Here is a 12037-nt window from a genome sequence, read left to right on the forward strand (position 1 = left end):
GGGGCATCGGAGGTAAGTATAGCTTTATTTTTTTATTTTTAAGGTCACACTATATAAATCCATGCCGTTTGCATGGATTTATACAGTGTGACCTAGTTGTCAAGCACTTTCCAAGTGATGCTATCGCCTGGAAAGTGCTTGTCAGTCCGCATGCGGAAACATGCGTTAACGCATGTGGATACGCATGTGAATCCGCATGTATTCTGCAGGAAAAACGCATGCACAATCTGCATGCGTTTTTTCTGCCAGGGAGATGCAGAAATTTTCTGCTTCATTTCTGCATTGTGGGCACATAGCCTGATGCAACATTTTTTGGGAAAAAAAATAATTTTTCATTTTTTTCACATCGCTTTGATTCTTGTGGAGCAATTAAAAGGTTACTAAAGTTCTTGAATGTAGTTTTGAAAAAACATTGAAATGCCAGAAGAGAAACAATAGGTGGGTCGTCTGCGATGCTGATGGAGATCCGAAAGAATAGTCCAGGATACAAAGTAGACTTGATGTGGTTTTATTACCAACGCATTTCAAAGTCTTCAGAATTCTTCCTCAGGATATATCCACATACAAAGGCAATTTGATAGCATTTGTATGTGGTTATATCCTAATGAAGAAGTTTTAAAACTTCAAAACGCATTTAAAATATCAAGTTTACTTTGCATCTTGGACCATTCTTCGGATCTCCATTAGCAGCGAAAACGACTCACCTATTGTTTCTCTTCCGACATTACCACATACAGTGGGACTGGTCAGAATGGAAAAATTTCGCCTTGTCAGGAAGGTGAAAATAGGCTTTGGGGTGACTAGGTTAATAATTTGAGTGAAGGGACAAGACAATGAGGACTCTTGACATGGGTTGCGAGCTTGCAAAGTCTGGCCAAAATATCAGCCAATACCTCATGCATTTTAGAGATTTTTTTATATAGTTCTGTTACACATTTTTTCATTTTTGTGCAGGGTGCAGCCAGACCCTCTATTGTTGGCTAAAGACATTGAGGTAATCACCTTTCCTTCAATGGTAGGTGTATGCGTGGTTGTTTCATCAGTATTTTGTACTTGTGCTGCTTCCGCCTTTAGCAGGCAGCAAACTTTACTGCATTAATGTTTGGATTCGGTATTGGTAAATACCGCTGGCTTTTTTTCTGCTATGTTTTTTTAATTACATGTCCTTTTCGGTGAGATTCACAAATGTATGTAATGGTAGACTGCATACTAGGTGCTGGATTTTATATATCTGTTGCAATTATGTATATAAAGGCCCTGTACAGTGGCATAACTAGAGTCTGATGGGCCCTGGTGCAAGATTTGGACAGGGTTCCCCCCATCCTGAATATTTTATATATATACAGTGGGGAAAATAAGTATTTGATACACTGTGGATTTTGCAAGTTTTCCATCCTACAAAGAATGGAAAGGTCTGTAATTTTTATCATAGGTACACTTCAACTGTGAGAGACAGAATAGATTGTATGATTTTTACATAATAAGTTTGCATTTTATTGCATGAAATAAGTATTTGATACAATAGAAAAACAGAACTTAATATTTGGTACAGAAACCTTCTTTTGCAATTACAGAGGTAAAACATTTCCTGTAGTTCTTGACGTTTGCACACACTGCAGCAGGGATTTTGGCCCTCTCCTCCATACAGATCTTCTCCAGATCATTCAGGTTTCGGGGCTGTCGCTGGGCAACATTGAGTTTCAGCTCCCTCCAAAGATTTTCTATTGGATTCAGGTCTGGAGACTGGCTAGGCCACTCCAGGACTTTGAAATACTTCTTAAGGAGTCACTCCTTAGTTGCCCTTGGCTGTGTGTTTTGGGTCATTGTCATGTTGGAAGACCCAGACACGACCCATCTTCAATGCTCTTACTGAGAGAAGGAGGTTGTTGGCTAAAATCTCGCGATACATGACCCCATCCATCCTCCCTTCAATGCAGTGCAGTCATCCTGTCCCCTTTGCAGAAAAGCACCCCCAAAGTATGATGTTTCCCAACCATGCTTCATGGTTAGGACAGTGTTCTTGGGGTCGTACTCATCCTTCTTCTTCCTCAAAACACGGCGAGTGGAGTTTATACCAAAAAGTTCTATTTTGGTCTCATCTGACCACATGACCTTCTCCCATGCCTCCACTGGATCATCCAGATGATCATTGGTGAACTTCAAACGGGCCTGGAAATGTGCTGGCATGAACAAGGGACCTTGCATGCCCTGCAGGATTTTAATCCATGACGGCATAGTGTGTTACTAATTGTAATGTTTGAGACTATGGTCCTAGCTCTCTTCAGGTCATTGACCAGGTCCTCCCATGTAGTTCTGGGCTGATTCCTAACCTTTCTCAGAATCATCCTTGCCCCACAAGATGAAATCTTGCATGGAGCCCCAGACCGAGGAAAATTGACATTCATATTGTGTTTCTTCATTTTCTAATAATTGTGACAACAGTTGTTGGCTTCTCACCAAGTTGCTTGCCTATTGTCCTATAGCCCATCCAAGGCTTGTTCAGGTCTACAATTTTGTTCCTTGTGTTCTTAAACAGCTCTTTGGTCTTAGCCATGGTGAAGAGGTTAGAGTGTGATTGATTGAGTGTGTTTTAGGGTTTGGTACTCACTCGGCTGCAGTTGAGGTAGGCACAGAAGTGTTTTCAGTGAAATCCAGGCTGGTTTATTAAGCAGCATAAACCACTCAGGGAGCAAAACAAAAACAGCCTTTTCCAGCACAAAGTGGAAACACAAAGTAAAATGTCCATACAACGTTGCGGGATCGCCCGCTCAGGTTAGTGTCCAGTCATTAGGTCCTAACACAGACCAACAGTCTGGAGATCCACACATCTCCAGACACAGACTCTGAATGAGACATTTGGTCTCCATTTTATTTACACAAAACTACGCCCCAGGGTGGGGATATGTGAGCAGTTATTCGCACCCATCTCTTATGACTGCTCGTGAAAACCGGCCCTGATACGCCCTATTAATTCTCTCAGCACTAAATGGGCTGGAGCATGCTATCCAAGTTTTATATCACCGAAGCTACCAATCTCGGTGACACATATCTCCCCTCAAGGACCTGACCAGCGGCCATTTTACAGTGTGGACAGGTAACAAGTTCAAACAGGTGCAATTAATACAGGTAATTAGTGCAGAGTAGGAGGGCTTCTTAACTAAAAACTAAAAGATCTGTGGGAGCAAGAATTCTTGCTGGTTGGTGGTAGGTGATCAACTACTTATTTCATGCAATAAAATGCAATTTAGTTATGTAAAAGTCATACAATGTGATTTTCTGGTTTTTCTTTTTAGATTATGTTCTCATTGTTGAAGTGTACCTTTGATAAAATTGACAGACTTCTCCGTTCTTTGTAGGTGGGAAAACTTGCAAAATCGGCAATGTATCAAATACTTATTTTACCCACTATACAGTACAGACCAAAAGTTTGGACACACCTTCTCATTTAAAGATTTTTCTGTATTTTCATGACTATGAAAATTGTACATTCAAACTGAAGGTATCAAAACTATGAATTAACACATGTGGAATTATATACTTAACAAAAAAGTGTGGAACAACTGAAAATATGTCTTATATTCTAGGTTCTTCAAAGTAGCCACATATATTGATATAATATAATGAACAGCCCATAGTCTTTCATATTGTCTAATACACTTCCATACATATTGCATAGCCCATAGTCCTCCATATTAGTATAATACACAGCCCATATCCTTTATAAAATATAATGCACAGCCCATTGTCCTTCATATAGTATAATCCACAGCCCATAGTTCTCCATGTAGTATAATGCAAAGCCCATAGTTCTCCATAAAGAATAATGCACAGCCCATAGTCTTCTATATAGTATCATGCACAGCCCATAGTTGTCCATATAGTATCATGTTCCCCCATATTAGTATAATACACAGCCCATATCCTTCATATAATATAATGTATAGCCCATAGGCCTCCATATTATATAATGCACAGCCCATATCAGTCATATAATATAATGCACAGCCCATAGTCCTCCGTACAGTATAATATACAGCCCATATCCTTCATACAATATAATGCACAGCCCATAGTCCTCCATACAGTATAATGCACAGCCCATAGTCATCCATGTAGCAGTATGGCCCCTGTGTACTCACTGAATTAAAAAATAAATAAATAAATACTCACCTTCCCACCACTCCCCTGCTGCTCAGTGTCCTCTTCTGAAGTCAGTAGATGACTTCAGCGTGCAAACGTCAGGAGCGCATGACGTCATTGCCATGTGCCCCCAGTCACGTGCACGTCAACGTCAACTACTGGCCTCTGATCGGCCAGCAGCATGTAAGCATGTATTGCAGCACATGGGCCCAATAGGGTCGCACATCCAGTTTAAGTTTCTGCTGGCATCGGCGGGCCCGGGTCGTGGTCACAACCTCTGCGATCGCGATCATTACGCCCCTGGCCCCGTACCATTTTATCAAAACTTTGTTCTAATCACCAATGTCTTTTTTGTACCTATTTCACCAGCAACTTCAATGCCGGACTTCCATACTTACAAAATAATGAGCAGAAGGTTTCCTAACATGAGGCTAGAAGAGGATATGCACAAGGAACAGATATTTATTTAACCTTCCTATTTTATCTGTTACTGTGATCACACATAGGAAAACTGTACATACCACAACCTTGATTATATGATTTTGTGCAGTGAGATAGGGATGCTCATAGTGAGGTAGAAACCTGAATTTACAAACAGCATAGGTGTTAATTGCGCAAAGAATGGATAATATATGGTCTTTAACACCTTCACAACCTTGGATGTATAGGACAATCATCGGTCGTGTCCCTGCCTTTGATGCCCGCTCCGGCGCTAAGCCCACATCTTTCCCTGCACATGGCAGCTGATCAGCTGTCAAGTGTCTCTAACAGCTGCGGGTGGATCTCCTGTCACGTGATCGCAGGGCACCGATGGGTTAGCATGACAGCTGGGGGTCTGCAGAAGACTACATGCCTGTCATTGTGAATCTTCTATGAACACCGGTTTGTGGCCGGTGTTCATAGGAGATCGTGACTTTTTCTACACATAGCAGGGCTGAGCACAAGCAATCGGATGATCGCAGCTTCAACTCTCCTAAAATACAAAAGTTCAAATCATCCTCTTTTGCCCCATTGAAAATAAAACAATTAAAAAATACACATATCTGGTATCGCTGTGTTCAGAAATGTCTGAACTGTATAAAGTAAATGAATCAGATCTGTAAACGGCATAACGAGAAAAAAAAATAAAAGCTACATTTTTTTGGTCGCCACATCATTGGAATAAAATGCAATAATGGGTGATCAAAACATCGCATCTACGCTAAAATGGTATTAATAAAAGCTTGGGGCATAAAAAATAAGTCTTCACCCAGCCCCAGATCACGAAAAGTGGAGAAGCTACATGTCTTGAAAAATAGTAAATAAGTAAAAAAAAAATTTTCTTACAAATTTTGGATTTTTTTTCACCCCCTAAATTCAAAAGAACCTATAAATGATTGGTATCTGCATATTTGTAATGACCTGGGGAATCATATTGCCATTTAGAATTAAGTGAACATGGTAAATGAAAAATCTAAACAAACCATTGTGAAATTGCATTTTTTTGCAATTTCATAGCATTTGGAATTTTTCCTATTTTCCAGTACAATAGATGGTAACATCAAAAATGTCACTCAAAAGTAAAACTTGTCTTGCAAAAAAACAGCCCTCATACGGCTATATTGACGGTAAAATAAAAAAGTTATGTCTCTGAAAAGAAGGAGAGCAAAAAACAAAAGCACAAAAACAGAAAATCACAAGGTGGTGAAGGGATTAAACCTCCATTTATTAATTCAAGTTAATCACTAAAAAATCAGTTGCAGAAAAAGTAACAAGGCGTATAGAGACATACATAAAGGGACAGACAGATAATACATATATTAATTGATCTATCACATTTCTTTTCTAAATTTGAACAAGTTTAAAATCACAGGTCTAAAAAGTAAAACCGTATAATCATAATTTATTCATGAACTATTTAAGAATTTTCCATTACTTCATTTTACAAGAAATGCATGAAATTCCAGTGTAATTCCCAAAGAAACTTAATCAGGCTATCTGTAGAATAACAGTCCCGTTAAATGGAAAATGTAATTTTTCTAGTCCTATTATTATTATACTGTAATCAATCCCTAATATTCCATTCTGACAAGTCATCAGATAGTGCTGTACTTACCAATTTCTACTTCTATTTCTGTCATATTCCCAATACCATTGATTCTTGGCTTTATATTTTCTCTACGAGCTATGGGAACTAAAATACAGAATAATGTTAAACATAAATTATATTAATACAAAAATCCATTTTAGCCTAAAGATAATAATTTACAGATGTCAACCATAAACTTTTACTTGCTGCCATTTATTTCTACTACTGCAATATGTAAGTGATTAGTTTGTCACTAAATTACTAATAATAAATATATTTGTTTTTATACAAAAATGACTATAGGAAAATTTTATCTGACAGTGACTTTTTAAGCTGTTGTGCACAAAATACAATTAAAAAATCAATGAAAATGTATGAATCCCATTAACTTATTATAATTATTAATGTGATTTTCTGTTGGGTTTTAGATAATGATTAGAGTTGGTACAAATCGATTTGCACGTCACATTCTATAGGTCAGTACAGTGGTCTGTGACCACTGTAATGGGAGAGGGAGTATGGGCTCTTACCTGATTGCATTCGTGGGCCTTCTTTTGATTAATCGTCCTGGCGCGGGGGTCACATGTGCATAACGTCATCACAATGATCTTGCGCCAGCCCAACTAATGAAAAGAAGAGCCGTGAATGCGTCAGGTAAGAGGCCATTCCAGCTGCTGCACATGACTGTCTTGGCCGATGGTTTGAGACATTCAAATATATTCACACCAACAACCTAAACCTCTTATAATGTCGGTGGCCGTTTGATTCATATCAAATAAATTTGATACATAGCGAATTTCTTGGCCGAATTCAAGCTAATCTCCCGAATTCTCCCGAAGACTTGTTCATCTCTACTACAGAGATTTTGAAATCTGAAATATAATTGTAATTGTTGCAGTTGCTTGATAACAAAATAAAGATTTTATTAAACTAAAAGGCTGGTATCCTTCTAGTATTTAGGTCCTGTTTACAGTGTGTGTCAGCTTTTTGTTGGAGTCATACATTGAGAATATTTCATGATATATAAAACCAATGGAAAGCTGTATCATATGCCACTGTATTATCATTAAGCAGTATATGTCGCCCATAAAAAACATATATTGCGCTTTCAGATTCACTTCTCCATATGGTGTATGGAAAAAAGATACTGGAACATTTCATATCTGGAACCCTAAGTCTCATTACTTTGGCAATGTAACAATTTAAATGATGCTGAGAATATATTTTGCAACCTCCTTAGGATTTTGTACCTTTTATAGAGCGTCTGTCACCCCAAAAACTTAAATTAAAGTTAATTTAATTTACACAGGATCACACCATAGTGGGTGGTGGATGGCGACTAGAGAGAAAGATGAGAGTGTGCACACATTGACACTGCAGGAGTCCTGCGAGTGCAAACTCACAAAGGGTCAGCGCGCTTATATTCATCCTCCCAAGAGAGGCATGAGAACGCAACTACACACACTGACACTGTGCATGCGCTCAGCTCATTTTTATAGGGCGAAGTACTCTATATGGATGTACAAATGGTTAAATTTGGGTATTGGTGGTGACAGACTCCATTTACATTTTGGAGTTGTCTTTTTAACTTATCATTCGGGTTGGTCATCAGGTTTTCCTTTTTTCTCTTCTTTACATATAAAAGGCGAGAAAATAAAATCTGAATTACTGGAGTCTAGATAGTGAGTGATGTTTGTGTTACAGATCCTGATCATTCAGATAAGCATAGTTTTTCTTAAACTCTTTTGCTCCATATTATTGTAGAATAAATAATAATAAATCATTGAATGTATGCAAATATAAATAAGTAAAGAATATACTGTAAATAATAAAAAGAATTGCATATAAATAATTTAAATAATTGTCGTAAAATGTCAATAAAATTAAGTGTACCTGATGCATACATGGACGTTCATATATGGTAGATTAGTTGCAGAAATTGGTACAGTTTAATTACCTTCCACTTTGAGCCTTTTCTTTCCACATACACCATAGTTCTGCCCATTATACATATAAGTAATAATGTACGTGTATATAGCGGAGTCTGATTGTTGTAAAGATGTGAATGACACTTCACTTGTATTCGTCACATACTCCTTACAGTCCTAAAAACACAAGGACTACCTTTAAATACAATGAATATTAAAATTTGCAATAAATTACCATACAGCCATATGTTCCATAAAATCCTGTGTGGTCTTTATATAATCTGCTTTATGGTAGTCTCACTTAAACTATATTAGGGAATTGATATGAAACAAATTTCCTGATATATTCAGCACACTGCCTTAAAACTGAACCCAAGCTTTAAAGGGATTTTATAATATAAAAACCTCAAGAAATCTGCTGTTATTCCAGAGGAAGCCGTGGGCGGCCATACATTTCCTCTACAGAATTGCTGGAAATGATGTATTACGCAGTGCCCATTCACATCACTATACAGCACTGCGGAGAACTCCCAATAAGCCTTGACAGCTGTAGCCTCCCAACACCTAGAGACCATCGGTATGAGACCACTGCTTTAGTGATGTATACAGTATTCAACATCACTTTCATTAAAATATACCACGAGTAATAGTTTACTTACCTTATACCAACTTGTGGAGAAGTTAGAAGTTCTATACAGATCGGGTACAGTGATTGTCACAGGTTCTCCTAAAGGTCTTCTTACTGATTGGACTGAAGAAGAGTCTTTACAATAGTGACCACTATTCTTTTTCTGCACTTCATCTCTTCTGTTCTGTCTAATGAAAACAACTACTATTTAGTGAACTGAAAATGCAAACATCAGGGCACACATAGGGTATGTGTCCGTACACACAAAGCTTTGTGGTTACTGTCAATATCAATGTGGCACAAAAGAAAGAAAGCGTTTTTTTACAGGTAATCTGTCAGCAGGATTTCACACCCCAAACTATTTATATGCAGCTGTGTGTGTTATTTTGCACTTTCTGAGACCCCCTACTTGATAAACTTTGTCCTGTGATGGTTTCCTTCTGTGACAGGTGTTAGACCTTTCTGGGTGCATTATTATGTATATACATCGATTTTTTGCACTATGCACATATACTCTCACTCTCTAGGTTGGGTAACTATATTATATTTTTAAATAATTTGTTACATCACTGTAGATACACACGTGGTCAAAATTGTTGGTACCCTTCGTTTAATGAAAGAAACACCCACAATGGTCACAGAAATAACTTGAATCTGACAAAAATAGCTATAAATTAGAAATCTATGAAAATGAACAAATGAAAGTCAGACATTGCTTTTCAACCCTGCTTCCACAGAATTTTTAAAAAAATTAAACTCATGAAATAGGCCTGGACAGAAATGATGGTATCCCTGAAAATAATGTGACAAAAGGGACATGTGAAATTAAGTTGTGTCCACTAATTAGCATCACAGGTGTCTACAATCTTGTAATCACTCAGTGGGCCAGTATATAGGGCTACAGATACTTACTGTGCTGTTTGGTGACATGGTGTGTACCACACTCAACATGGACCAGAGGAAGCAAAGGAAAGCGTTGTCTCAGGAGATTAGAAAGAAAATTATAGACAAACATGTTAAAGGTAAAGGTTATAAGACCATCTCCAAGCAGCTTGATGTTCCTGTGACTACAATTGCACATATTATTCAGAAATTTAAGATCTATGGGACTGCAGCCAAACTCGCTGGATGTGGCCGCAGGAGGAAAATTGATGAAAAATCAAAGAAACTAAAAATACGAATGGTAGCAAAAGAGCCAAGGATAACGTCTAAAGAGATTAAAGGTGAACTTTAAGCTCAAGGAACATCAGTGTCAGATCGCACCATCCGTCATTGCTTGATCCAAAGTGGACTTCACTGGAGACGACCAAGGAGAACACCATTGTTGAAAAAAAATCATAAAAAAGCCAGACTGGAATTTACCAAACTACATGTTGACAAGCCATAAAGCTTCTGGGAGAATGTCCTATGGACAGATGAGACAAAAATGGAAGTTTTTGGCAAGGCACATCAGCTCCATGTTCACAGACGGAAAAATGAAGCATATCAAGAAAAGAACACTGTCCCTACTGTAAAACATGGAGGAGGCTCTGTTATGGTCTGGGGCTGCTTTGCTGCATCTGGCACAGGGTATCTTGAATCTGTGCAGGGTACAATGAAATCTCAAGACTATCAAGGGATTCTAGAGAGAAATGTGCTGCACAGTGTCAGAAAGCTTGGTCTCAGTCGCAGGTCATGAGCAGGGCCGGTTCCAGGGTTTTGTGGGCCCTGGGCGAAAGAGTCTCAGTGGACCCTTTTAACACATATTTGATTCATGATGCACAGATACCGCAGATAAATATATATATAGTACAAGGCCAAATATTTCACTTCTTACGTTACATGAGTGATATCTAATGTAAATTCTACAGTAGCTCAGAAACCAGCGAATCACTCCACACAGTATACTGGCCCCCATATAACACTCCATACAGGATACTGGCCCCCATATAATGCTCCATACAGGATACTGGCCCCCATATAACGCTCCATACAGGCTGCGCCCCCACATAATGCCTCATGCAGGCTGTTCGCCCCACATAATGCCCCACGCAGGCTGTTCCCCCCATATAATGCCCCATGTAGGATGTCACCCCCCTTATAATGCCAGATGCAGGATGTCACCCCCCTTATAATGCCCCATGCAGGATGTCACACCCCCCTCCCTTATAATGTCCCATGCAGGATGTCACACCCACCCTCCCTTATAATGCCCCATGCAGGATGTCACACCCACCATCCCTTATAATGCCCCATGCAGGATGTCACCCCCCCTTATAATGCCCCATGCAGGATGTCACCCCCCCTCCCTTATAATGCTTCATGCAGGATGTCCCTCCCCCTCCTTTTAATGCCCTATGCAGGATGTCTCTTCCACCCCTTTTAATGCCCCATGCAGGATGTCACACTCCCCTCCCTTATAATGCCCCATGCAGTATGTCACTCACCTCTCTTATAATGCCCCATGCAGGATGTCACACTCCCCTCCCTTATAATGCCCCATGCAGGATGTCACTCACCTCTCTTATAATGCCCCATGCAGGATGTCACCCCTCCCTCCCTTATAATGCCCCATGCCTCCATACATTAAAAAAAAAAAAAAAAATGCTCATCTCACTTCTCTGCTGCTGCTGCTCTGGACTTCAGCGTCTCCAGCATCTTCTCGCTCTGCGCTGTGACAGTTCAGGAGAGAGCGCGGTGTATAGATGTCACCGCGCCCTCTGACCTGAGACGTCACAGTCAGAGGACGCGGAAGAGACCGGAGCTGCTGCGGAGGCACAGGGAGAGGTAAGTATTGTTACGGCTGCCGGGGCCCTGAGCAAGCGGGGGCGTTCGGGCGCTGACACCGCTCTCCTCCGCTCACGGGTCCCATAGCACGGCGGGGTGCCTGACAGCGAGTGGGCCCCCCCTCGCCTACTCAGGGCCCCGGCACTTGCCCGGGTAGGCCGGGTGCTGATGCCGGCCCTGCTAAGTATCTTACCTTTTTAACATATATAGCAATATTGGAGCTGTTGTATTCATTAATGACAGTGTACTGACACATAGTATATGTATTTGTTTGTATACTGGCCACATAGCAGATTTGTGCTGCCAGCATTGGTACTGTGTGCAGTGCTATATAAAGCTGTATGCAATTTAAGGGCTTTTGCAAAATAGGCCATGAAATTAGCCCACCAATTTATACTAGGTTGGCGGAAAAGAGAATATTAAAACTTTCTGTTGTCGACTCACATTTTATTTTTAGAATAATTGAAATTTAAATTCAATGCCTTTATGCAATATCTTAGCTTTCAC

At 39.7% G+C, this 12037-nt stretch overlaps 1 protein-coding gene across 2 annotated transcripts in view; it reads right to left on the bottom strand.

The window, feature by feature from the left end:
• The window catches only part of LOC141210786 (interleukin-18 receptor 1-like), a 111610-nt gene that overhangs the window by 68915 nt on the left and 30658 nt on the right, over window positions 1-12037 (bottom strand). The window contains exons 3-5 of one of the 2 annotated variants that reach the window (XM_073664765.1): window positions 8796-8952; window positions 8166-8313; window positions 6236-6304 (exon numbers count right to left, since the gene is read on the bottom strand). In XM_073664765.1, the coding sequence (XP_073520866.1) occupies window positions 6236-6304; window positions 8166-8313; window positions 8796-8952 (374 nt within the window). Of the gene's footprint in view, window positions 1-6235; window positions 6314-8165; window positions 8314-8795; window positions 8953-12037 lie in introns of both variants that reach the window. The other variant, XM_073664764.1, reaches the window with a different exon arrangement.

This window comes from Phyllobates terribilis, unplaced genomic scaffold (assembly GCF_046119375.1).
Source record: "Phyllobates terribilis strain yellow unplaced genomic scaffold, ASM4611937v1 Scaffold_2__4_contigs__length_985480577, whole genome shotgun sequence".
Taxonomy (NCBI): Eukaryota; Metazoa; Chordata; class Amphibia; order Anura; family Dendrobatidae; genus Phyllobates; species Phyllobates terribilis.